Below are 27301 nucleotides of genomic sequence, written 5' to 3'. Positions count from 1 at the left end.
GGGCGGGGCTTTAAGGACGTCGTGGGCGGGGCGTTGACTCAGCGGAGAAGCTTCCCGGAGCGTCTTACTCAGCGCTTCTCTTCGCAGCGTTTTGTTTGCGGCCAGCGCCACGACCCCACTCCCCACGTAGTCCCCAACTGCGCCGGGCCCCAGCTGTGTTCGCCTCTTCTCTCCCTTCTCGTTCTCGGGCTTTTTCTTATTTGTTTCTGGCCTCCTGCCCACCTGCCTCTCGTTGGCCCGTGGGCCTCACCTGTCTGGGTAACCCCGTGACCAATTCACACTGCCTCCTCACTCACCTGGGCTCGTTGGTGCACCAGCCTGACCCTCGCTGATATTTGCCCCTCTTCCCCGTCCCTCTTCAGACCCCTCCTCTGAACTAGTTGCCAGAATCCTCTTCCTACTCTATAAATTGTAATTCCTGCCTGAGGAGTGCTCATACTGAGCATGCTGTGTATTTTTCGTAGCTGACGTGAGCCAGTTTCCACGGCAAGGCTTTCCCTCTTGGTCTCCTCAGCCCGGATGCTCACTTTATCCCCGAACCCTTTGAGGGAAGTAGAGGGAGGGTTCAGTCAGTTCCCCTGCCTTGGCCAAGGTGCGCTGCTGAGGGATTTGCACTTAGGCTTTCCTGTGAGTCATCATGGGCCCTCGCGTACCTCACCTCTCGCCACTTGGTGTCCCCATAGCAGCCTGTGCCTTAGCGAGGTCCTTGAGGGGACAAGGAGTGACTTGCTTTCTAACCTCTTAGAGAGCTAGCAAATACCAGCTAGAGGTAGGCCTGAATGGATGCCAGCAGGCCCCTGGGTAGTTATGGTTCAAAAAACAATGCTGGACCACATAGGTTACAAGTGGGAACAGAAAGGCCCCTAGAAGGCTTTAGGCCTTTGCCTCCTTTTCTTTTGGTTGGTGGGAGGGGGCGAGGTAGGAGGTGGGTCAAGGAGGGAGGATGCTTTGAACCGAACAACTGAGTCTGTCTGACTTGTTCTGTGGGAGAGTGTGGGCTCCAGTTGCTTGTAGTTCTTTCCTGTCCCCTCCTTATATCAGAGGTGGCAGAGGAAGGCACATCACTCCATGGGAATGACCCTGTCAGCATCAGGGCCCAGGGGCAGGCAGACTGCCCTATTTGCTTCAGAACTTCTCTCCCCAACGTGGCTGGTTTCACCATCTCAAGACCCTTTTATACTTGAGCAGGCACTGGAATCTAGGTAAGTAAGGCTGCATTCTGATTACTTCGTTGTAGTTTCTTATTCTTTCCCTAGTGGGAGGAATGTGGCCAAGAACGTGTGGGCAAGGGAATTTTCGAGCTACCCCTAATGTGATGATGACTTAGCCCTGCGGTCACTGTTCTCCTGGTAGTTCCAGCTCAGCTCCATGGACTGATTCATTACCTTACCCAGTCCTAAAGATTAAGTTTATTAGCTTGCTGATGGGTGATCACATCTTCTACTTCTTCTGAATACAGGCTTTCAGGACACCAGGGAAGCAAAAGGCAATCGATTAAAACTGATGATAAAAGGTAGGACTACCAAGAGGACCACATCATTTAGGGCAACTGGTAAGTGCTTTTGTTTTTGTTTTTTAATTCTTAGTAGAATCCCATTAAAAATCAAAAGGTTGTTGAGTGAATATAAAATTCAGAGAACATTAGCACAAAGAGTTAGAAGGTCTTAAAGGAGAGGTCTTTCAAGCCATAGCTGGCTAATAAATTTCTTTTTCCCACTCAAGAGACCCTTAGCATTTGCATGTTTCCACACATACATTAAAGGAAATCGGTAAACAAGTTCCTTTGCATAATCTATCATTCCCTTTATTTTTTCCTGCTTTGAAACAGTAGACAGCTGTCACAGAGGCTTTGAAAGGGAGAGTGATTTGGTCTCCAGTCTGGCAGAGTAAAGGTTAGTGACAGAAATAGCAAGCTGCTCACAGAAGCCACGTACTGGGGTTCAAGGGAGGTTCATATACCCATCCAGTTCTCCAACAGCACGTGTTGAAAATGTAGATTCCCAGGCCATGCTGACTGAATTGGAATTTCATGGGTTGGTGCCTGGAATCTTCATTGTTAAGTTCCCAAGATGATTTCCTTCCTCACCTACAGAGAGGAAGGGTAAGGAGTGAGTGAGTGAGGAAAAGGGGAAGAGAGAGGTTAGGGGAAGGCGGTGAGCCCACATTCCTTTTCTGTTCTTCCCTCCCTTTCCATTTTTGGTGCTGTCCTTTGCCCTATGTCTTCCTTCCTGCCTCCTCTAGTCTGGACCGTGTCCACTTCCAAATCATACTTCCAAGCTCCAGGCTATCTGCTTTCCCTCATCATCCTACCCCATTCCTCTATTTTCACCAAAGTGAAAGTCCAAAGAAATTGTAGATATGACCCTTTTGTCTTCTTAAAAATTTTTATCATTGAAGATTTTCAAACACAGACAAAGATAGGGGAATAGCATAATAAATCCCCATGTACCCTTCACCCTATTTCTACTATCAACTCAATTCTCAGTCTTGTTCCATTTATACCCCTACCCACTTCTCCCCAACATATTGTTTTGATACAGATCACAGATAGCATAACATCTTGTCCATAAGTATTTCATTATGTAGCATAACATCTTGTCCATAAGTATTTCATTATGTATCTCTAAAAGAGAAGGATTTTTTAAATTAATAAACTTTATTTTTAGAGCACTTTTAGGTTCACAGCAAAGTGGAGTAGAAAGTACAGAGAGTTCCCAAATACTCTGTCCGCACACACACAGCCTCCTCCACTATCAGCATCCCAGCACCAGAGTGATACATTTGTTATACTCTATGAACCTACATTGACACATCAATATCACCCAAAGTCCATAGTTTATTATAGGGTTCACTCTTGGTGTTGTACATTCTATGGGTTTTGACGAATGTATAATGACATGTATCTACCATTGTAGTATCATACAGAGTAGTTTCACTGCTCTAAAAATCCTTTGTGCTCTTTTTATCCCTCCCTCTCCCATGACTCCCAGGAACCACTGATCTTCTACTGTCTTCATGGTTTGCCCTTCCCAGAATGTCATATAGTTAGAATCATACAGTGAGCAGTCTTTTCAGATTGACTTCTTTTGCTTAGTAATACGCATTTAAGTTTCCTTTATGTCTGTTCATGGCTTGATAGCTCATTTCTTTTTAGTGCTATATAATATTCCACTGTTTGGAAGTACCACAGTTTGCTGAAGAATATCTTGGTTGCTTCCAAGTTTTGGCAGTTATCACTAAGGCTGCCATAAACATCCTTGTGCATGGCTTTGTATGGGCATAGGTTTTTCAACTCAATTGAATAAATACCATGGAGAGAGATTGCTGGCTTGTATGGTAAGCATATGTTTAGTTTTGTAGGAAACTGCCAAACTGTCTTTCAGAGTAGTTGTACCATTATATATTCCCAGCAGCAGTGAATGAGAGTTCCTGATGCTCTACATTCTCACCAGCATTTGATGTTGTCAGTGTTCTGGATTTTCACTATTGTAATAGCTGTATAGTGGTATCTCATTGTTGTTTTAATTTGCAGTTCCCTAGTGTTACATGATGTTGAACATCTTTTCATATGCTTACATGCCATCTGTATATCGCCTTTGGTAAAAAGACCTGTTCAGGTCTTTTGCCCATTTTTTAATCAGGTTGTTTGTTTTCTTCTTGTTGAGTTTTTTTTTTTAAACATCTTTTATTGATTGATTAATTGATTGATTGATTTTTTGGCTGCATGTGGGATCTTAGTTCCCTGACCAGGGATAGAACCCACGCCCCCTGCAGTGGAAGGTGGATTCTTAACCACTGGACCACCAGGGAAGTCCCCCTTGTTGAGTTTTAAGTGTTGTTTGTGTATTTTGGATAACAGTCCCTTATCAGACATGTATTTTGCAAATATTTTCTCCCAGTCCGACTTGTCTTCTCATTCTCTTGACAGAGAGAGACTTAAACCCACAACAATTACACTACCATTGTCACATTTAAAATAATTAACAATAAATCTCTAATATCATCAAATACCCAGTCAGCTTTCAAATATCCAGTTGTCTCATAAATATCACTGCAATCTCTTGATATATCTCTGAAATCTCTTAATCTATAGGTTTATTCCTCCATGTCTTTCTTCATTTGCAACGTATTTGATGAGGAAACTCTGACCTCCCTCTCAATCCTCCTTCAGTCTTTTCCACAGCATTTGAGAAAACCACAGAGCTTCCCCAGTCTAAAATAATGGAAAGACTCATTGAACAAAGAAGCGATTTTGTACAATTCCAGTTTCAATTAACTTCATCTCTGCTCTGTAAATAGGGGTGAATCTTATCCACCACTGGATCCTCAGGGTCTGGCACGTGACACTCGATATGCATTTGTGGAAAGAAGATAGGAGGGAAGGAAGAGAGGTTATTAGAAGAAAGGTCAAAGGGAGAAAACAGAGAAAATTTGGTGGGTACTACATTTGTCTAAGAAAGTAGAACTGAACTTCTTTATTTAGGACCCCCTCTCCTTTGAAAAATGTTGTAAACTCTAAATTTTTAAAGGCCTCTCATGATCTGGGCCTGCATCTGTCTTGCCAGGCTCACTCTTCACCCTCTTACAACTTTGGTAGTATATTTCAATGAAAAAGCAGATAAAGCAAAACAAAACTAGTTTTAAAAAAGTTATAAAAGTAATTCATTTATATGGGAAAAATTCAAACAGTTTCAAAGTACATGAAGTGAGAAATTAGTAGTTTTTTCCTAGAAGTAACCACATATATCTCCTTGCCTCAAGAATGGTTCCAGCCACTGGGTTTGAGAGATGAAGTACCAGGTCTTTTTGTTTGGTTGGTTTTATTCATTCTGTATCTACTGATGACAAAAGTACAGCTATTCTTACATAGTCTTTGCAAAGTTGTTTCTACCTATGTGCGTGTGTGTGTGTGTGTGTGAGTGTGTATATTCATTCCTTTTAATTGCTATGTAATTGACTATTGGAAAGATGTGATATCATTTATGTAACCAGTTTTCCATCAATGTTTAGATAGATTTCAGTTTTTGCCCTACAAGCAATGCTGGCAGACCATCGTTGGAGCTTTTCCTCTGAGGTGGGAAGCCACTGGAAAGTTTGGAGTATAGAGACCATGATCTCACTTACAGTTTAACAGCATCACTGTGCTGCTGTATCAGATTTACCCTCTATCCCCAGTGTCTTCACCAGCACTGGATATTAAATTTTTTAGTCCTTTTTAATTGATAAGCCAAAAAAAAACCCCTCACTATTGCTTCAATTGACATTCCTTTGTAAAATCAGATTTGACAGGGTGAGTTTTACTCTGTGGGCTGTTTCACACTCACTTAGAGAGGAGTTGTTAATTGTTCTGGTACTGTGTGGATTCCTGCATGGCCACACTGAAGCCCTCTGATAGAGCCTGTCTGATCTCTCCTCTAGACCCCAGGCCCTTCGGGATGGGTACCTGACTGTGAAGCCAAAACCCTGTCTCTGAACTACTTACCAAAATGAAGTGTCACCCCCTGCAATTCCCTGCTTCAGGTATGGCTCCAGCCACTGGCTTGGAGAGATGAAATGTCATGGGATGTTTGGGGGCTTATTTTGCTCATTTCCACTAGTGACAACTGCACAGTCATTTAAAAGAAATCCTATAAATGATATAATATAAACAATTAAAACAATATAAACAAAAGCTCTCGAACTATGACACAGTTCAGTATCTGACAGATCCAAGTGCTTCCACACAAGTTCTCACTGTACCTCTTAGAGCAACCCCATGAGGAAGTTCGTCATTCTTGGTTTTATAAGTGAGGAACCTGAGAATGAGAGACCTTTGGAGACTTGCTCCTGGTCAGATTTGTTACTTTATTAGAGTTTGCAAAGTACTGGAAGGTCAAATTCAGCCCCTAGCCCCATTTTGTTTGCCTTTAATATTTTTAAACTGTTTTACATTGGAATGCTTATAGATGGGTCATTCATTCTCTGTCCAGACACAGCCCTTATTACTCTCCGCTGACTTTGAATAGAGCTGATTTAGCTTAATTTTATCCACCCAGGCCCTGAAGGCATTGGATTTTGCACCCCCTGCCAAATCTTGTCTAATTCCACCATGCAACTGTAGGGTCGATATCAACTCCTGAGGTAGGCCCAGAAATAAACCAGCCTCAACCACAAACCCTTAGTGTCAGGTGCAAAGCCTAATTCCTTCTCCCTCCTGTTCTAATAGAACCATGGGAAAGGCCTTGAGCTGCAGAGGGTGGGAGAGGAAAGGCCTACCTGCCATCCTGCCCAGCCCCAAAGCCCTGCCTTCCTCAGCCCCCGATATTATTGTGAGAGTCACAGCTAGATTTACCTCACCTGTCCTGCCACCCTGTTCCAGGGAGAGGATAAAATAAGACAACTTTATAGAAAAAGCAGATCAGCTTCCCCTCCTTGGTGGTGCTGGTCTTTCTCCAGCAGTCTGATCTCTGAAAGGCCGTGAGCCTTTATGAGTGGGCATCTCCCCACCCCACACATGTGTAGCTCAGGTGCTCCATCTCTGAGCATCTCCTCACTGGGATGTACATTTTCAGTCCATCAACAAATATATTAATTAATTTATTTATTTTTAAACAGAGGCACAGAGTTATTTATTTATTTATTTATTTATGGCTGCATTGGGTCTTCGTTGCTGCACGCGGGGCGTTCTCTAGTTGTGGCGAGAGGGGGCTACTCTTCATTGCAGTGCACAGGCTTCTCATTGTGGTGGCTTCTCATTGCAGAGCACGGGCTCTAGGCACGTGGGCTTCAGTAGTTGGAGCACACGGGCTCAGTAGTTGTGGCTTGCGGGCTCTAGAGCACAGGCTCAGTAGTTGTGGTGTACGGGTTCAGTTGCTCCACAGCCTGTGGGATCTTCCTGGACCAGGGCTTGAACCCGTGTCCCCTGCATTGGCAGGCGGATTCTTAACCACTGCACCACCAGGGAAGCCCCAACAAATAAATTTTTTGAGTGCCAGACACCGTTCTGGACTCTGGGGTTTCAGCCGTGATTAAGACAGGAGCTCACCTGCTAGTAAGAGATTAATGCGAACATTAATCAGGTTATTACACAGTAAAGCGTTGTCACAATGGAATGCATGGAGATCTGCTTCCCACCAACACAGTCTGACTATGATCTCCAAAAGCAGAATAACAACAACGGTACCACCACTGTTAATGTGTTTTACATATTAACATATAACTTAATTCTTACAATAAGCCTACCAAGCAAGTAGTGTCATTATCACCCTCATTTTACAGTCATTGAGAAGTTAAATTCTTGCCTAAACTCACACCACTGGTACAGACAATGCTTCCACTCTTGGTTGAGCAGCAAACTTTTCTATAGCCTGTTGAATTTCAAAGTGTGCCATAACCCCATGAGAACAAGACATAAGGAACCAGGTTTGCCCCCAACAGTTGGGAGTTAGGTTAGACGCTAGAAAGAACTCCTTGGTAACAGTTAGGAGTGTATGAGAGAAAGGAATCCTTTTCTGAGTATTTTTCCTCTCCTGAATTTTCTTTTTATTTGGCCGTGCCACATGGCGGCCTGCAGAATCTTAGTTCCCCGACCAGGGATCAAACCCACACCCCTTGCACTGGAAGTGTGGAGTCTTAACCACTAGACTGCCAGGGAAGTCCTCTCCTGAATTTTCTATATTGCACATATAATGTAAAAATAGAGGAATTATTCTAGAAAAAAAAAGATCACTCATAATTTCCCCTCATGAATTGGGTTCCTTTTTCCATCTTTCTGAACCAAACTGTGACTGTGTTAGACAGTTGGTGTAACTAGATCTGGTTTTGCCTGCAGCACTCTTAAGAGGCAACGATGTGGTAACTAGCAGAGGTCAGCCCCTCTACCCAGGCTTACAACACCCAGAGTGACCCCTGGACACCCAGAGATGAAGACAGCTCTTCCACAGAGAGTGAGCGCCACTGTGTGCTTCAGCAGAGGGGTCTGGGTACCTTCACTCAGGGTGAAATAGGGCAGGGATGAAGCTGTGAGGGATTACCTGATATTTCAGATGGAAGTAATCAAAGCAGCATGCTATCCCTGTACCTTGGGGGAAACAGAGAAGGGAAAGAGGAGCAATCAGTAAGTATCAGGCAGAGTTAGCTGAATGATTGAAATGGTTTCCAGGTGAGTGGGTAGGATCATGAGACACCCCCTGCCCCCACTGCCTTGCTCCACTCCCATATCAGTCAGCTCCCGCCATGAGCTAGACGCACAATTCCTCAGGTATCTTGGGATTGTGGACAAAGGATGTTGCCTGCCATATCAGTAAACAAAGGATGACGTGACCGTCAAGTCATCAGCCACTACAGCTGCCCCACACTCCCTCCCAGTGGTGCAGCCGGAGGGGAACTCAGGATGGAGATAAACAGGCTCCTGGCCCTAGATACTTAAGGTACATATCAAAGGAATAATTTCATTAAGTCCAGATGCTTGCATCTTCCCATACATAGAAAAACACTAAACTCATTAACTTGAGATGTCTAATTTTCCTTTAACTAGCAGTAATCTTTTTTTTTTGCGGTACGCGGGCCTCTCACTGTTGTGGCCTCTCCCGTTGCGGAGCACAGGCTCCGGACACGCAGGCTCAGCTCAGCGGCCATGGCTCACAGGCCCAGCCGCTCCGCGGCGTGTGGGATCTTCCCGGACCGGGGCACGAGCCCGTGTCCCCTGCATCGGCAGGCGGACTCTCAACCACTGCTCCACCAGGGAAGCCCTAGCAGTAATCTTTTGATGTTCAACTACCTGGGTTTTCTGCAAAAACTCCTGTGTGTCCTGGCTGCTCCCTTACCTCTTCAGAGTAGTCCCTCAGAACTATCTGAGAGGCTGTATCCTGGGCTTAAGTCCTTAGTAATTCCCCAAATAAAACATAATTCTCAAGTTTTAGGTTGTGCTTTTTTTTTTTTCAGTTGACAGTTTGGGTGACCTTAAAGGGACCCAGAGCAGACTTCCCTCCGTCACCTGAACTCTAGGAGGAACCAGAGCCTTGGTACCAGCAGAGGCCTCTTGTGCCCATTCGCCTCCTTGGAGAGTCCAGATGAATTTGGGTGAGTCTCTCCTGGTTCTCAGATCTCCCGATTATTGGTTGATGTTCCTGAGTTTTAATTGGCAGTGTACAATAGGTACCTGGCTACCCAGTTGAAAGATATGGGGTGGGGTGGGGACCTGGTTGAAAGACATTGGGAAAAAGTACCTCCCAGCTGAAAGATACTAGGGGAGCCTGGTTGAAAGACACTAGGTTGCTCAGTTGAGTGACACTGAGCTGTCTAAACTGGGTGATTAGGTAAGAGACTGGCCTAACATCTTTCCTAAATGAGGGGCATCAGAAAGCCAGCCTCCAACTAATACCCCAGCCAGGTTTATGTATATACAAACTTAGCTACAAGTACTTACTTAATTGGGAATTAAAGGAAATCTCTCCCTGAAAATGGCCAATATGGGGCTTTTTATTGTGTAAGCAGTTAAGTTAGAGAAAGCCAGCTTGATAAAACGTTTTTTCAGAATTCTGACCTTAAAGAAATAAAAGCCCTTCTAGGGAGAACTTGCAGTTCTCTCCTTGTGTCTTTGAGATGTGAAGGTTCTACCTGATATTCTTAGAGGGGTGTGTGTGTGTGTGTGTGTGTTTTGAGAGCTTGGTCTCTGCCATCTGGGCGGTACACATATGGTGTACATTTGACAGCCAGTCGAATAGACTGGGATTCTGAGCAGTTTTTTATTGTTGTTTTTGGTCTGGCTGTGCCAGCTCTCAGGGAAATTTGTCATAAGGGGTCCCAGCCAAGAAGGGGCCTTTGTCATCTTAACCTTCATTGCATCCACCTGTACAATGAAGGCCCTTTACTTTCTTAGACTGTTTTTGGGAGTAAACTTTCTAGATTTTGTGGCGGCTACATCTTTTGCACTCTCTTATGGGGATGCCCCTTGCATCTTACTGGTTTGAGTCGCTATTAAAATACTACTCGTCAGTGGCCAAACAATGGATCTTTTAAATTGTAAAACTTTATGTAGAATAATCGTAATAGTGCAACTCTAGGTATGGGAAGAAGCAGAAAATATTTCCTGGATCATAATAGACTAGTAAGACAGGAGATCCAGAGAAATTTTTTTTTTTTTTTTTTTTAGGCTGTGCCATGCGGCTTGTGGGATCGTAGTCCCTCGACCAGGGATCGAACCCGGTCCCCAGCAGTGAAAGCGTCGAATCCTAACCACTGGACCGCCAGCCTATTCCAGAGAATTTTAGATTATCAATAGGGCCTGATCCAAAAAGTAGCACATTGAGTGGCCTATCAACAGAATCTTTGCCTGATCCAGGAACCACTTCCTAGAGCCATGAGACAAAATTGGTCATAAAATGCCTCCCAAATGTTGGTTGAATTTATGACCAAGAGGAAGTGCTGTGGACAAATAATGTCACCTGCCATATCAGTAAGCAAAGCATGTTGTGGCCATCAAGCCATCAGGCACTTAAGCTGCCCCCACCCCCATAAGTAAGGTGCATATCAAAGGAATAATTTCATTAAGCCCAGACTCTTGCATCATCCCATATATAGAAAATCAGTTAACTCAACTTGAGATGTCTGGTTTTTCTTTAACTAGCAGTAATATTTTGGTGTTTGACTACCTGGGGTTTTTTGGCAAAAGCTCCTGTATATCCTGGCTCCTCCCTTACCTCTTTGGAACAGTCCCTCAGAGCTATCTGAGAGGTTGTATTCCAGGCCTAAGTCCTCAGTAATGCCCCAAATAAAACATTTGGTTTTATTTACTTTTAGGTTGTGTATTTTATTTCAGTTGACAGTATGTCCCAGCCTGCACTGGGGAGATCTGTCAGTGCCCTCTCCCTCAAGAATTTCCCTTAGGCCTAATAAAATATTTTTCATGTGTGAAATGCTTTAAAGTTTGTAAAGTATTTCTCTCACATTCCCTCATTTTTAAAAATAGATTTTATTTCTTAGAGCAGTTTTAGGTTCTACAGCAAAATTGAGTAGATATTCCCTTATTTTTAACTTTGATTGTCACATCCACCCTTCAAATAGGTAGGACAGGTGTTATTATCTCTCCATTTACATTTAAATTACATTTAGAATCACACAGTAGCAAACAGAGCCTGGTGCTAACTGAGGTCTTCTGATCTTTTAAGCCTCAGGCACTTTCTCTTGGTTCCCACAGAGTGCCTTCAGAATCTTTCCAAATCTTTCCGGAAACTGTGGATCATCTCTCATTCTCAGAGCTTAGAAATTAGTTTGAGAAGTTCCCCCAGTTTCCCCCTTGAATGGAGGGGCCCACAGAGAATCCATCTGTCTTTGGGGGAAGATCTACTCTCTCAGGCTCTGGCAGAGACAGTGGGACCCAGAACTTGTACAATGCCCTGATAAGCTTCTTAGAGGCGGGGATTAGCAGGGATTGGATATCCTTCCCCTGAGATGCCCTTCATACCTGACCCTGCCTTGAATTAGGATTCCATAGGGGAGCTGGGAGCAGGAGATGGGGTGTTCCCTGCTGTACAGCTTCAGACTCACTCTTTGAGACCCTGGATTCTGACAAGTTTCCAGAACTGAGAAGATACCCAGATGTCCAGGTTTGAAGGTAAATGATATGATTAGGTAGGAGGGATCAGCTGGGGTGCCAGCTCAGCTCTGTTACATAACAGTGGCACACCAGAAAGAGATACTCTCCAAAGTTTCTTTTGGAGATTCAGAGTGTTGAGTATATGGCGAGGGTTAGATAGACAGGGAGATGGTGGAAAGACAATGATAGGAATCAAGGACAAAGAAGGAAATTCACTTATTCCATACTTATTTTGCTTTTTAAGACAGTTGTATTTGCATTGCTAATTAGTGTGGTATGCTGGAAAGACTGGGACTTTAGAAAGCTCATCTGCACTGCTGCTCACTAGCTGTGTGATGTTGAGCAAGTCACATGTCTCTGGACCTCAGTTTCTTCATGTCTCAAATGGGGAGTTGCATTAAACAGTGTCAGTAATTCTTTCCACCTTTGATGACCTAAGATTCTATGGGTTATTCATCTAACTTGTAATATATTACTTCTTATGCAAAACTGATCATTTCTAGTTATTGTTTTGTAATAACCTGTGGACATTGATTAGAGATTTCATATTTAGTTGGGCTGGGCTTCTCTGCCCTTCTTTATAAATTGAGAATTCTTTGAGGGCCTTAAATGTTTTTCCCTCCTGAGTCCTTATGTAAAACTAACCCCTACGGGGCATTGATTCTGTACAATGCTTTTCCCAGACCAGATGTGTTTTTACTCTCCTAACATTCCTGTGACATAGCTATTGTTATTACTATTTACATAGATGGGTATTGTTATTACTATTTCTATGAAATTAAATTTAAAATATTATACAATGCACAGGATAAAAAGGTTAAACAGTTAGACTGAACAATAGGATATACTGAAAAGTAAGTCTCCCTCTGATCCCTGACCATTAGTTTCCCTTTTCCAGATGTCCTTTCAGAGATAATCTTTGCATAATCAGTGCATATGTTATCATGCCCATTTTACAGATGAAGCACTGAGGTTCAGCCTGTCCGGGGTGACACAGCTAGTAAGCAGCAGATCTGGGAACCTAGCCTTTGACTCTATTCCCCATGTTCCTCCCATGACACCACACACTGTCTGGGAAGCTTCATGACGTTAAATTTTAAGCTTTGTCCTCTCTGAATGATGGTGGAATCATTTTAAAATCAGTCCAGTAAAAACACATAGAGCCTTGTATTGCTTTCCACTACTGCCCCTTTCTGTCTAAAGCTTAAAATCATATCTCCTTACTTCCCTTTTGCCTTGGATAAGGTGAGATTTGTGGCCTGGGACACCAGCTACAGATGACTGAGCTCCCAGCAACTCTGACTGGACCTGCAGAGTGTGGGCAGACCTCTTGCAAGGATCCCTAGGAGGGCTGGGTAGACCCAGCTCAGGAACCTGGGTTGCTGGCATGCCTATACAGCAAAGAGGACCCCAAGATGCTCTTTTTCCCATGAGGAGACATTGCCCCCTGGAGCAGGGGGCAGGGGTTGTTTTGTTCCAGCAGAAACAACTGCCTTTCACTACAAAGGCCCCTGTGTGAATAGTCACTCTTCCAGATGAGGGTTTGGTGGATCCCAGCTCTCTTTTTAGGAGCAAATAACCTCTTCTTTTTTCTTCTTTCTAGGTTTGTGGTTACCGCCTGGCTGGGCTTCATGGAGAAATCTTCTCTGATTTCTAATCTAAATCCCAGAGCAGCCCCCATCTTTCAGTGGACAGAATGAGAGGCCTTCTGTAACCAGGCATAACTGGCCATCATGGGGAAATTGATCAGGATGGGAGTGCAGGAGAGACGGTTACTCTGGCCAAAGCGGCTTCATTGGAGGCGCCTCCTCTTCCTATTGGGAATGCTGATCATGGGTTCCACCTACCAGTACCTGAGGAGCCCCCGGGGGCTCCCCTCACTGTGGGCAGCAGTCTCTTCCCAACACCCTGTAAAACTAGCCAGCCGGGACCTTTCCAACAATGAGATGATGATGGTGAGCAGTGACCCTCCAAAATCTAGCCCTGAGATGGAGGTTGAGACATGGGCACCCCAAGCCACAGTAGGCAGAGATGGAACAACACCTGGTGTAACAATGGAGAACACCCCCAGTATACCTAGAAGAATAGCCAACGTCATTCCAGCAACACCCAAGAGCAGCGACAGCCCAGCAGCAGCCCGCAAAGAAAAAGTGAAGGAAGACACCCCAGCCACACCCAGTGGAGCACTGAATCACTACCCTCCAACTTCAGGCAGACCAGTGGTAAATAATTATACCCCAGCAACACGCAGGGGAGAAGTGAAGAGCTACCGCCCAACTCAAGCCAGGGGAAAGGTGAGGAAATACACCCCATCCCCACTTGGTAGGATGGTGAACAGTTACGCCCCATCCACATTCATGACAATGACCAGGAGCCATGGGATCACCCCCAGAGCAACAGTGAAAGACAGTGAAATTATGACAACCAACAAAATACTGGAGACCAACCCTTCCAAGAGAGTATTGGGGGAAACCACCCCAACTCCTCTCAAGGGAGTAACTGATAACGGCCTGCCCTTCCTGATAAATGACTTAGAAACTGACACGTTGACTTCTCCAAGGAATGTGGCAGAAGAGAAGACCCTAACTACCACCAGAAGAGTGGACAATAATAGCTCAACCAACCACCGGGGGTTAGTGGGAAAAAACAGCCTGACAACACCCCAAGGAACAGTCCTGGAGCACACCGCAGCCACCTCTGAGGGGCAGGTGGCAGTAAGCATCACGACAGAAACCAAAGCCTCTACTGCTGCGTGGAAGGCTAGGAATCCCTCGTCCAGAACCAGTGCACCGACCGTTGGAATATCCTCAGCCACCTTCTGGGGGCTGGTGAAGAACCCTTCACCAGCACCCACCACTCCAGCAACTCCCAGGGTCAGGGCAAGTCCGACCACTCAGGTCCATCACTGTGTGGTTGTGGAGCCAGTCCCAGTCTCGTCCACTGTCCCCTCCCCCAGTCTGACAACAGCTGGGATGCCAGAGACTCCCAGTCCCTCAGTACTGCCTTCTGGGCAGCCAGACCTCCACCCCAAGGCAGAGTACCCCCGAGACCTGTTCAGTGTGAAGGAGCGGAGGCAGGGCTGGGTGGTCCTGCACATCTTTGGCATGCTGTATGTGTTTGTAGCCTTGGCCATCGTTTGTGACGAGTACTTTGTCCCAGCCCTGGGTGTCATCACAGACAAGCTGCAGATCTCTGAGGATGTGGCAGGTGCTACCTTCATGGCTGCTGGAGGCTCTGCCCCCGAGCTCTTCACCTCCCTCATCGGCATCTTCATCTCACATAGCAATGTGGGCATCGGCACCATAGTGGGCTCTGCGGTGTTCAACATCCTCTTTGTCATTGGCACTTGTGCCCTCTTCTCCCGGGAGATCCTCAACCTCACCTGGTGGCCCTTGTTCCGTGACATCACCTTCTACATCCTTGACCTAATGATGCTCATCCTCTTCTTCCTGGATAGCCTCATTGTCTGGTGGGAGAGCCTGCTGCTTCTGCTGGCCTATGCCCTCTATGTGTTCACCATGAAGTGGAACAAACAGCTTGAGCTCTGGGTGAAGAAGCAGCTCAGCAGGAGGCCAGTGGCCAAGGTCATGGCCCTAGGGGACCTTAGCAAGGTAAGAACAGGTTGGCTCAGGCTTCTCTGCCCCCTTTTGGGCAAAAGGGGTGGGGGAAAGCCAGGGACTGAAGAATGGAAAGTGCTAGGTCAGACCTCAAGAGATGAGTGAGTGTTCTGGTTCCCTTGCAATGCATTCAATATTTATAGAGTCCTGTTCTCTGCCAGGCTCTATGCTGGGGCTTTTTCAGGAGTGAACTTGGGTCAGCCCTTAATCGTCCTATAAAATGGTTATTATTAGGATCCCCCGTTGGCAAGGGAAGAAACTGAGGCCTAATGAAGTTAAACCACTTGTTCAAGGTCACACAGCAAATAGATGGTGGGGCCAGGATGAACCCGGGTTGTTCTGATTGGGTCTTCAGAAATGACATTTGAGCTGGGCTTTGGAGAATGTCCAAGGAGATATCAGGCAGGGAAAAATGATAAAATGGGCATGGTGTGTAGGGTTTATCGAGCACCCTCACTTTCATTTAATCCTGTTTATTCACATTCCAGGCCTGGAGGGGCTGGTAGTTTGGTTAGGATCTGAGAAGGAGGAGGCTTTTTGAGTTTTGTTTTGTTTTTAAAATATTGAAGATGGGAGCTCCACTCATCCACTGACAAGCCAGCCGTGAGTGCAGAGCCCTTTCTCTGTGCTGACTGGAGACTGAGAGCTCCAACTCTGGGGCATTCTTCTGACCCCATAGTTCCTTTCCAAGAATTTCTCTGCCCCTGTGAGGGACCTTCCTGCTAAATTCATTGCATGATTCAATAATCTGGATAGTGAAATTTAATTGGGAAAGTGATCTCTAAAAATTCATCCCCAAGTATTTTGTTCCTTGAGACTCCAAAGTGAGGGTTCCCTAGGGAACGCAGACCCCCATTTCTCTCATGCTCCTAAAGGGTGAGTTTGGGCAAAAGTTGGTTCATAGCCTGCCTGTTTCAGATCTCAGGCCACTAGTGTGAGCAGAATTTTGCATGCAAAGAGTGGAAGGATTTAGCTGCTTAATCCAGTGCAGTTTTGATGAGTGGGCAGGATGGAGACCAAACTCAGCAACGTGTCTCAGAGATGTGTGATACAAGGAGATGAAATGTACTTCCTTTAGGACTTTGAGGTATGTGTGGTGTTCAGAGCATAGAATTGAGAGTCAGGAAACCTGGGTTCTAATCCAGTTCTGCCTCTAACTATGTGACCTTGGACAGGTCCTTTCCCATCTCTGGCGGAAATGACAGAGTCCAACTAATCATGCAAATGTTCTGTGTAGTGGTAACATTCATTGATAATGTCTTGTGTCTAAATGAGTTCCGTTCTGTCAAGCCCAGCACAGCTGTTGTTTCTCTGATCTGGTCAGCCAACTTCCAATTAGTACATTTTTGCAGATGGCCCAAAAAGGAGAAATATCCTGCCCAGGGTTGGACAGCCAGAAGGTATCCTCACTGGAATGGGAACCCAGTATCCTAACTCCCCATTCGGTACTATTTCCCTCCAGATGACTGCTCTTAAGAAGCCAGAGGCTTAAAAAAGAAAGGGAGGCTCAGAGCATTACCTCATTTAATATGAGGAAACAGGGTCCTCCCTCCTCATGAAGTTCTCAGGGCAGGCTTTGCTGAGGGTGGCCATGAAGTCTGGTACTATTCTCTGAGAAAGTATCTAATGCCTTGGTATACATTAGGCCAGCAGTTTTCAAAATTGGGACTTACCTGGTGGGCCAGTGGTTAAGACTTCACCTTCCGACGTAGGGGGTGCGGGTTTGATTCCTGGTCGGGGAGCTAAGATCCCACATGCCTCATGGCCAAAAGGCCAATGTAAAACAGGGGCAATATTGTACCAAATTCAATAAAGACTTTAAAAATGGTCCACATCAAAATGCCTCTTGACTTGCCTCCCAGTCCTTCATAGTAATTCTGTTTTTATTTAAACTCTGCAAATTCTCAATTTTCATTTTTGTCAGAACTAGACCATCAAAGCAAAGCTTGCCAAGCAAGTAAAGCATAATCATGATTTCAAAAGAGAATTTGTAACTTACTTAAAACATTCTTCAAGGCCTTTAGTAGCAGTTCTTTGCCAACCAGTGAGAGCAGTGCTGATTACAACTGTTCTTATCTATTTATTGAAACAGATCCAGTATGAATTTTTTTTTTTTTTTTTTTTTGCGGTACGCGGGCCTCTCACTGCTGTGGCCTCTCCCATGGCAGAGCACAGGCTCCAGACGTGCAGGCTCAGCGACCATGGCTCACGGGCCCAGCCGCTCCGTGGCATGTGGGATCTTCCTGGACCGGGGCATGAACCTGTGTCCCCTGCATCGGCAGGCAGACTCTTAACCACTGCGCCACCAGGGAAGCCCCAGTATGAATTTTATTAACAGCATTATTAAAAAAAAAAAGAACAGGTTGAAATACTGGCTGTCCTTGAAAGTAAATTTATATTTATTTAAAATTGAAAACCTATAGTTAGGACTTTGCAGCACTAACAACTACCTTCTAAAAATTAGTCCAGATAATTAAAGTGTAGCTATTTTGAAGTGATTTTTAAAAACATCTGGATTTGGAGTTTCACCCCAGGTTTCTTAAAGCCAGAGAGAGCGGTAACTGCCTTTGCTTATATCATTCTGTCTGTGTTTGGCTGCCCCAAGACCTGTGATCTTGTTAGAGGGAGGTAAATTATCCTGTACTTCAGTGACAGACTGAGGCAAGCCATTCTGTTTGAATTCTTGAAGCAGTTCTCTGAAAATCCAGTCTTTGATCTAGTAAACTGTGTTGGTATTCATTTTTGTGATTTATGCAAGAATGTGTACTCACCTCTGCAAATTATCTTACTTTAACTATGAAACTTTATGAAAATGAACATGCCTTGCTCGCTCACTCATGCTGACCTATCAGTTCACACCTCTTCCCTGACTAATGGGTTCCTTCTTTGAGCTTCTCCTTGAGAAGGCAGGGGGTCAGGGAAACTGGGCTTATTCAGTCAGCCACACACCCAAAGGTAAGGAAGTAAGAGAGAAGTGCGGAAAGGCCAGAGCGAGTGGTAGGGAGTCAAGGAGGAGGGTTGGGGAGAAATCAAAGCCACAAGTGCTCAGGAAGTTTAAGCAGAGGGAAGACAATTAGAGGGCAGTGGGAGCCAGCTCCTTCTTGGAGGGAAACAGGAACGGGAAAGACACTTGGGCCTCCCCCTTCCTCTGTTGGCAGCCTGGGGTGAGGTGTGGCCACAGTGTTAGGGTTATCATTGCCACTAAATGGGGGAAATAATCTTTGTATCTCCCAAAGTGCTGAGCCCAACGTCTCATCCCTAAAGCAGAAGCTCCACAAGTATTTGGTGGTTTCCTCAGGGAACTCTTAACAGGTCAGGGTCTCCAGTTTATAGAGAAAAAGGAGGGGATCCATACTTGTGGAGGGCCTATGACATACGTACATTATCTCGACAATTTCTCATAAAACCCCTGCAGGAGGGGAGTTCCCTGGTTGCCTAGTGGTTAGGATTCTGGACTTTCACTGCTGTGGCCCAGGTTCAAGCCCTCATCGAGGAACTGAGATCCCCCAAACCCTGCAGCGTGGCCAAAAAAGAAAAAAAAAAAAACAACCCTGCAAGAATAAATTGTTATTGCCATTTTGCAGATGAGGAGACTCTGAGGCTCGGAGAGGATAATTAACTCTGCCAAAGTTACGCAGCTAGTTGGTGGTCCTTATCACCAGTTTATGAATCCATTTATCTGGGTCTTAACCCAGTATCCATGGCTAACTATCCCTGTTATCCTGGGCAAGTCAGTGCTACTCCACAAACCTATATTATTAAGCACTTAAATGAAAAGCAGTGTGGGAAGTAAAAAGATCATGTCCCTTCCAGTAGAAGGGACAGACATAGACAAAAGTAACTGATAAAAGGAACACTGTGCAAAGTGCTACAAAGTCACTTTGCTTTTCTTCGAGGTCTCACGCTGCTCATCTGTAAAGCGAATGGGATGGACTAGTGTAGGGGTTGGCAGACTTTTACTGTAAAGGGCCAGACAGTAAATATTTTAGGCTCTGTAGGCCATATAGTCTCTATCCAACTACTCAACTCTGTTGTTGTTAGCTTGACAGCAGCCACAGACAATAAGTAAACGAATAGGAATACCCCTGTGGTGTTTTACTAAGCAACATAATCGCAGGTGTTCTCCTACCTGAACAATTTGGAGATGTAAGATCAGCAGAGAACGATTCATTTTCTTATCAGATATTCACCCAATTGATTATCTGTGGAGTTTCTCAGCTGGAGGACCTTTCACTTTACTTTTTATTCTGCTCTGGTAATCTAGAACCAGGATAAAGTTTTTTTTGTGAATGATTCTAATCAGAATTTACTTGAGTATTTTCAGAAAAAATAAATGTATCATTGAACATAGACACATAGTAACTATTTTAGAGTCTTTCTTTTCACACTGGCTGGAAAAAAAAATTCAAAGCTAAAAATATTTCAGACAACATTGTCAAACTGACATGTATTGGTTTGAGGATGCCTTTTATGAACCCAATGAAGAAATGGTAAATTTTTTTTTGAGATATATTAATTAATTTATTTTTAATTTACTTATTTAATTTATTTATTTTTGGCTGCATTGGGTCTTCGTTGCTGCGTGCGGGCTTTCTCTAGTTGTGGCTAGCGGGAGCTACTCTTCGTTGCCGTGCACGGGCTTCTCATTGTGGTGGCTTCTCTAGGCACAGGCTCTAGGCACGTGGGCTTCAGTAGTTGTGGCTCATGGGCTCTAGAGCGCAGGCTCAGTAGTTGTGGTGCACGGGCTTAGTTGTTCTGCAGCATATGGGATCTTCCCAGACTGGGGCTTGAACCCATGTCCCCTGCATTGGCAGGTGGATTCTTAACCACTGTGCCACCAGGGAAGCCCAGAAATGGTAAGTGTTTGCATAGCTATCGACACAGTCTAACTTAGCTTGCTCTGAAACTTTTTTTACCTGGTTTTAAAGCTTTCGGTGTTATTCTGGCCCCAAATGATAAATATTTGACCTTCCTTGACCATGCATAGTTGCAGAAAGCCAAAGTTGAGGCTCTAGCCTGGCCAAAAAGCCTTATTTGTATTTGAAGGATGATGGGACCTTCTTTATAGAGAGAGCTACAAGCTTAGCTAGAAATAACTGGCCATCTGCATGAGATGCTGATTGGCAAGACAGCCCTGTGGGGCACCAGTGGTGAAAAGGGATGCAAGGTGGGGAATGAGACTGGTCCGGGCTCCTTTGGAAACCCCATATCCACATTCAGCCCCCAGGAATACTTCAGAATGTGAAACTCCAGGAGGAAGTCTGCCACTCTTTCTTAAGTGCATTGCAGGCTATTTTCTTCTTGGCAGGGTTTTTTCTTAAACCAACCAGCAGAAACCCCAAGCAGACAAACCTGGTGCCTCCTTAGGAACCAGTCATCCCTTTCCTGTCAGGGTTAACATTTACTCCAGTGACCTGTACTGCTAGACAACCAGCTGTCTGCTGTGGAGACAGGGGTGCTGGACAGGAAGCAGCCACCAGGGCCCTTCCTGCCTCTGTGGGCCTGACCTTACTAGCCTGCAGGGAATCCACTTTGCTCCCAAAGAACTCATCCTAGCTAGGCTGAGGGGTTCCCTCCTTTAATTTTTTTTTTTTTTTTTTTTTGCCGTACCACGCAGCTTGTGGGATCTTAGTTCCCTGACCAGGGATCAACTTGGGTCCTCGGCAGTGAGAGTGTGGAGTCCAGGGAATTACCTAACTTCTTAAATAATAGTCAGCTTCCCTCCAGTTGTCAGGAAAATATGGTAAGAATCAAATTCTCAGTGTAAAGGCTTCTTTTCTTCATAAAATTTTCTTAAGCTTTCAGCATTCATCTGCTTGTGGGTGCTAGCAGATGACAAAATGAATGCATAAGAAACAAACAAATATTAACAGAAAAACTCAAACATCTGGTCATGCCTGGCAGAATAGCGTGTTGTTTCCATGGATGTGTGTATGCTTCTAAGAGATTTTACGTATTCTGTTACTCATACAACAGAGTAATCTTTTTTCCTAGTGTATGTGATGAGATTAAATATGAAATTAGATATTCATGGTGTTCTGCAAATAACAGCATGATTTCTAGATGCTCTGCTACCTGAATAAATTGGAAATATAAAACTAACAGAAAATGTTTTAGTGTGGGGGAGTGGGCATATGGATGATAAACAAGTAAAATAACATATTTCTGAGTATGAAAAGTGCTGTGAAGGAAATAGTATATGGGATGGAGAGTGACTGTAGGTAGTGGGCCCCCTTTAGCGAGGAAGAGCAGGGAAGTCCTCCTGGAGGAGGAGAAGTTCAAGTAGACAGTCCAAGTAGAGTTCCATGAGAATTCTTCTGGAATTCTTCCCCATGCTCCACAGGGGAAGAAGAGGAAACAGCATTTGCAAAGGCTCAGAGCAGGGAAAGACCTTGGTGCACTAGAAGAAAGAACTGGAGGCCAGTATAGTGAGTAAGGGGAGAGTGGTACAGGATAACACTAGAGACGGGGATGAGAGCTGCTTCATCAGGGCCTTGTGGATTAGATACGGAGTTTGGATTTTATTTGAAGTTCAATGGGAAATGATGTAATGAGGAGTCATAGTTAAAAGGTCACTCCCTAACTGCTATGTACAAAATGAATGGTAGGTGTGCAAGGGTGGAAGTAGGGAGTCCAGTTAGGAGGCTGTTGTGGGCATCCAGCGTGTGTGTGTGTGTGTGTGTGTGTGTGTGTGTGTGTGTATCTTTGAGAGATATTTTGAAGACAGAATCGTCTGGATTTGGTGATGGTGTGGATGTGGAGGGTGAGTGGAAGTCAAGGTTTTTCGCTTGAGCAGCAGGGTGGATGGTGGCGCCACCTAGTGAGAAAAGGAAGACTACAGGAAGAACAGGTTTAGGAAGACTCAAAAGTTCCCGCTCTGGAATGGTGAGTTTGAGTGTTTATGTCACCTCCAAGTGGATATGTCTATGAGACAGTTGCACAAATGGGCTTAAAGCTTATGAACAAGGTCAGGGCTGGAAATAGAGATTTGTGAATCGCCAACAAATGTATGGTTATTAAAATCAAGGACCAGCTGATGCTACTTTGAAAGAGAGAGAGAGATTAGGATTAAGCCCCAAAGAACTCTGATGTTCATTCATTTGGCAAACATTTGTGGAATCTCTTTGTATGAAACCTGTGTAGGGTCTGGGGATACAGTGAGAAATAAGGCAGCACTCAAGGGGCTCAACCTAGCAGAGGAGCAGGAGTTGATCCAGGTTTTGTGGGGTCTGACACTCTTTAAGAAAAGGAATATAAAACTATTGCTACAAAATTAATTATGAGGCCTCAGAAAGTGTTTGTGAGGGGAGAGATGGGCCCTGAAGTTTAAGCTTCATCAGCTCTGTGGTAAATCCCCCTTAGTGGGGAAGACAGAAAAATAAAAGTAATATTTACCATATCATGTGTAATGATGTAGGTAAGTGCTGAGGGATTTAGCACTGCCGAGAGTGGACATCTCAACAAAAGTCAGGGAAGGCTTCCTAAGGGAGGTGATTCTTAGCTGAATCTTGAAGGACAAGCAGGGGTTGGCTGACTGAAGAAGGGATAGGAGTCTCCTAGGCATGTATAAAGGCCAGGGGAATGAGAGAGGGTGATGAGACTATAGCTGCACTGTCCAGTATGGGAGCCACTAGCTACATGTAGCTACTGAGATCTTGAAATGGGACTAGTCTGAATTGAGATGTGCTGTAAGTATGAAATATACATTGGGTATATTAGTATGAGAAAAAAGGTAAAATAGCTCATTGATATTTTTATATTAATTACATGTTGAATTATAATTCTGATATATTGGGTTAAATAAAGTACATTATTAAAATTAATTTCACCTGTTTCTTTTACTGTTTAAAAATGTGGCTACTAAAAAAATTAAAATTACATGTGTGGCTTGCGTTCTATTGCTATTGGACAGCACTGAACTGGAGGTAAGCAGGAGGGTGGAATATGCTCAGCTAAGGAGTGTGGACTCCCTCCTGAGGACACTGAGCCCCCAGGGTACAGGGGAGGGACATGGTGTGCTTTGCTCAGAAAATCACTCTGGCTAAAGAGTGAATGAGGAACCAGAAGAGGAGCAGTCCAGGAGTCAGGAGGCTGTTGCAGCATTGTAGGCAGAATAGAGACATGAGGCCGAATTTGAGGACTTTCAGGAACTAGATCTGACAGTTGGTTGTAGATGAGCTGTGAGGAAGCGAGGAGGAATTTGGGCAGACTTTTGGGTTTCCAGCCTAGACAGGTGAGTGGATCAGGGTGCTAGACTGTATTCAATGAAGGTAGAACTCAACCAGGCATTCAGTAAATATTTGTTGAATGAATGTTTCAAAAAACACACAGACCAGAATGTGCAGTTCAGGAACTGTGTCATGGGTGGTCTAGAAAGGGAGAGGTCAATGATTAACTGCTACATCAGTGGGAGATAGGAATTGGAGGTCAGGAGGACAAGCCCCCGAAGGGTCGCCTTGTTCACCAGCACAGGTTCCCGTGAACGGCTGGCTGCAAGGGATCCTGTTGCTCATCCTCATCAAGATGCATCACAGGTGTTGGGGGTTTGGCTGGCATGAAGACATCTTCTTTGGTTTCCTCAGCCCTCTGGTTAATTTTCATGAGGAGAGGGAGAAGGTGGGGATGATGGGGCTGAAGAAAAAGGAGGATGATTGGTGTAGTGTGAGAGGTGGATGTGGGAATGTGTTTGTAATAAGGGCATACTCTGAAAGCACCTACTTGCTGGTACCGCTACCCATATATGGACCCATCAGTCACACTCAAATGGAGACAAACATTTGTATCCATTTACCTGAAATGTCAATAATATGAAACAGAGCCACTAGGAAATATAAATTTGACTTCATTTCCTTATTTATGCTTGGGAAAAAAATGTGATTTAGTAAAAACAACAAAAACAATCCTCTGAATAGAGATTAGGAGGTCGGGGGTTCTTTCACTATTGTTGTGAGTGTGGGCAAGTCACAGAATCTTTTCTGCATCTCAGTTTTGTCATCTGCCAAAATAGCAATAATAATACTAGCCTTGTCTGTTTCATAGAATTAATAATATGGAATGAGAAAATGCATGTGAAGGGCTTCAGAAAGTTAGAAGCGCATACTGAGGGTAGAAGATGTTGATATGTGCAATGAACAGTGAACCCGTAGAGAAGTACTTTGACTTAAATAAATCTGAATGGAAGAGAAATCATTAGGCATGTGCTTCGTGGGGCAAAAGTCAGTCTCTCCTGCCCTTTTGTGGACAGAACCAGCCATCCCAAAGGGTAGCCTGGCCTTTCGTATTTCTAAGAACTCATTGGGTAAGAGTTGGATGTGATAAATAGTGAGGTGGCTGGGCCAGTGGGGTTTGGTGCTGTAGCCTCCAATATCCCAGAATTGTGAAAGAGGGGATTTGTTCAGAAAATCCACAGTGCCCCCTTCATATTCAGATTGGTTATTTCTGCTTTGGTTCATTCATTTGTATGTTCGTCCATTTGTTCATTCATTCAACAATGTGTATCCAAGCATTCAAACCTCTCCCATCCTTCAAAGATTATCCAAACTTCACCTACTTTCAGAAGGCTTCCGTGTCCATCCCAGCACAGCACCTTAATCTGTGCCTCTCATTTCTTCAGGCACATTCTGCTTTGTCATGTGTTCATGTTATCATTGGTCTCAATTCCTTTCTGTAAGTAGAATCCATGCCCTAAACATCTTTGTATCCCTACAGCACTAGCACAGTGCCCGGTAAACAGCAGGTACTCAGAAATTAAGAACTGAATGAGTGAACAAATTGGGCGGATGGATGGGTGGGTGGCCCTGAATCAGGCAGTATTCTCTGTATTTTCTGATCAGGCAGAGATGGGAGTGTAGCAAGTCCAGTTCTACTTCTGGCCGTGGAGGTTGGTGAGGTGGGCGAGGCAGTGGAAGGTGAAGACAATTACTGGGGGCAGCCATTGGTGACTCTGCTGCCTGAAGATGGCGCTAGAGGTCACTTGGCGTATCTACTCGTTGAGCTCTCCTTAACCGAGCATCTGCTGTGTACAAGACACTATGCCACAGGTTAGGGGAACAGAGATAACTATATCGTAGTTCAAAAAGACATGAAGTCTAGCTGGGTAGACAACTAACATGTGTGAACAACGATGATTTCTTTAGAAGTTCGGATGGTGTTACGAGATAGTAAATGCAAAGTGGCAAGCTAGTGGTTCAGAGAGTAAATACTGTGGGCGTAATGATTCTTCATCTCGGGTCTTCTAGGTCTGTCCCCTTCACCAGCTGGCTGCCCTACAGCTTCCCCAGGACACTAGCAAGCACTTATTCGATTATAGAGCCAGATTTTTGGTATCACAAAATGTGTCCACTGTTGTTATACAGCTTTTGAGGAGAGAGGTATTGTCGAGAGCTGGAGTGAGGGCTGGGGTGGGGGTGAAAGGGGCCATTTGGGAAAGCTTTATGTAAGAATTCACCCTGATTTTTCTGAAAAATTGTTAGGCATAGAGGAATGGAGAAGGCATTTTAGGCAGAGGGCAAAGGCATGAACAAGGGACTAGGAATTGGAATTGGTTAGGTATATGCAGGAGACTGTTCATTCATTCATTCATTCAACCAATGTTTTCTGAACCCTTGCTAAGTGCCAGGCAGTGTTCTCATGCTTTACATACAAGCATGTGTCATGGATGAAATAGTCTGCCTTCAAGATGCTAGTGGGACAGTCAATTTACTTGGGTTTGCCAACATACAAATAACATACAAATAGATTGGGGAAAGTGCTATGAAGGAAAAGGAGTCAATAAGAGAGAATTAGCTGGGCACCTTAGCTTCCCAGAGGAAGGTGACATGTAAGTGGAGACCTGAAACGTGGGGAGTGGAGGAAAGAGGGTTCCAAACAGAGGAGGAGGGATCGTGTGCTGAGGGTTTCGAGGTGGGTAAAGAGGATGGTGCATTTGAGAGACTGAAAGACAGCTGTAGCTGGTGTTACTGGACCTCAGTGAGTGGACACATTTGACTGGGAATACTGTATGCAGGCTGAAGCCAGACTGTGGAAGGCCAGGCTGGGGGTGGTGGACATGTTAAAACATTTTCTGAGGCCAGATTATCTCTGGGTGTGTTTCTGTGTTCCCACATGAGGGCTGCCTGGATAGAGAGGGAAGTAGGGAGGAAGGGTGAGGGTCTCTCTGAACATCTTGTGATTCCTGTCCCTATTTGCAGCTGGGCGGTGGGACAGTTGTGGTGGATGAGCAGTAGGATAACAAGAAGCTGAAGGTGGGTGCTGTGTGGAGTCTGCCCAGTGGGGATACTGCAGGGTTTCAGAGGACAACCACAGACCCAGGGCGCTGTGGCCCTGATTCTGGGGATACTGGGCTGGGCTCAGACCTGGGAAGCTCCTGGGAACGCTGCCAGGGTGAGCCAGGGAAGGAGCCAGAGGGACTGTCACCTCCAGGTGGCCTTGGAGGAGGTGCTAGCTTGGGAGCTAAGTCCAGAATGTCACTGCTCACTGCCTGTGTGAGCTTGGTCCTCAGATTCTGCATCAGTAGAATGACTGGGCTAGATGAACTCAAGTCTCATTTTGTAGACCCAACACTCTATGATTGATCTAAAAGCCTAATTACCTGCGGCTTTGGAATGCCCCAGAACTAAGAGAAACATACGAGGGGTGGGGCGGGGGGATCTGAGATTTCTGAAAAACTGTGTCTTAGCTGTCTTTGCCCTGTGGGCATTTGGGAAGAAGTGGGGACCTTAGAGAGAAGAGGCCAGGGTCTGCATGAAACCTCCCACATCCTATGAAAATCTGTAGCCCTGTTGTGAAGTATTGTGTTACCATAGCCACTAGATGGCAGAAGAGTTCAGATCCAGAGGGTTGGTTGGTAGGGAGGGAGGGACCAAGCAAGCAGTTTGTCTGACTTTGGATGTTCCCTTGTTAAGTCAGATGATGTTTCTATGTGTGTCGCTATCGTAATTAAAAAAAAAAAAAATTCAGCTAAGTTTAAAAATCAAATCAGCTTTATTCAACAATTCATGAATTGGCCAGCATCCCATCAGCAAATAGAAAGGAGTTCCAGGTTGTTTCAGGCAAGGTCACCTTCCTTTGGGGGACAGCAGGGGTCTGTCGGGTAGATTACCTCACTAGT

At 44.9% G+C, this 27301-nt stretch overlaps 1 protein-coding gene across 1 annotated transcript in view; it reads left to right on the top strand.

Annotated features, from left to right (window-relative positions):
- Positions 1-5417: 5417 nt before the first annotated feature.
- SLC24A1 (solute carrier family 24 member 1) overlaps positions 5418-27301 on the top strand; it is a 35617-nt gene continuing 13733 nt past the window's right edge. Inside the window, exons 1-3 of the mRNA XM_060294107.1 lie at positions 5418-5520; positions 8923-9060; positions 13179-15186. Of these exons, the coding sequence (XP_060150090.1) occupies positions 13309-15186 (1878 nt within the window). The 5' untranslated portion in view covers positions 5418-5520; positions 8923-9060; positions 13179-13308. The remainder of the gene's footprint in view (positions 5521-8922; positions 9061-13178; positions 15187-27301) is intronic.

Source organism: Globicephala melas, chromosome 2 (genome assembly GCF_963455315.2).
Source record: "Globicephala melas chromosome 2, mGloMel1.2, whole genome shotgun sequence".
In the NCBI taxonomy this organism is placed as follows: Eukaryota; Metazoa; Chordata; class Mammalia; order Artiodactyla; family Delphinidae; genus Globicephala; species Globicephala melas.
This window is presented reverse-complemented; position numbering and strand designations above follow the sequence as displayed.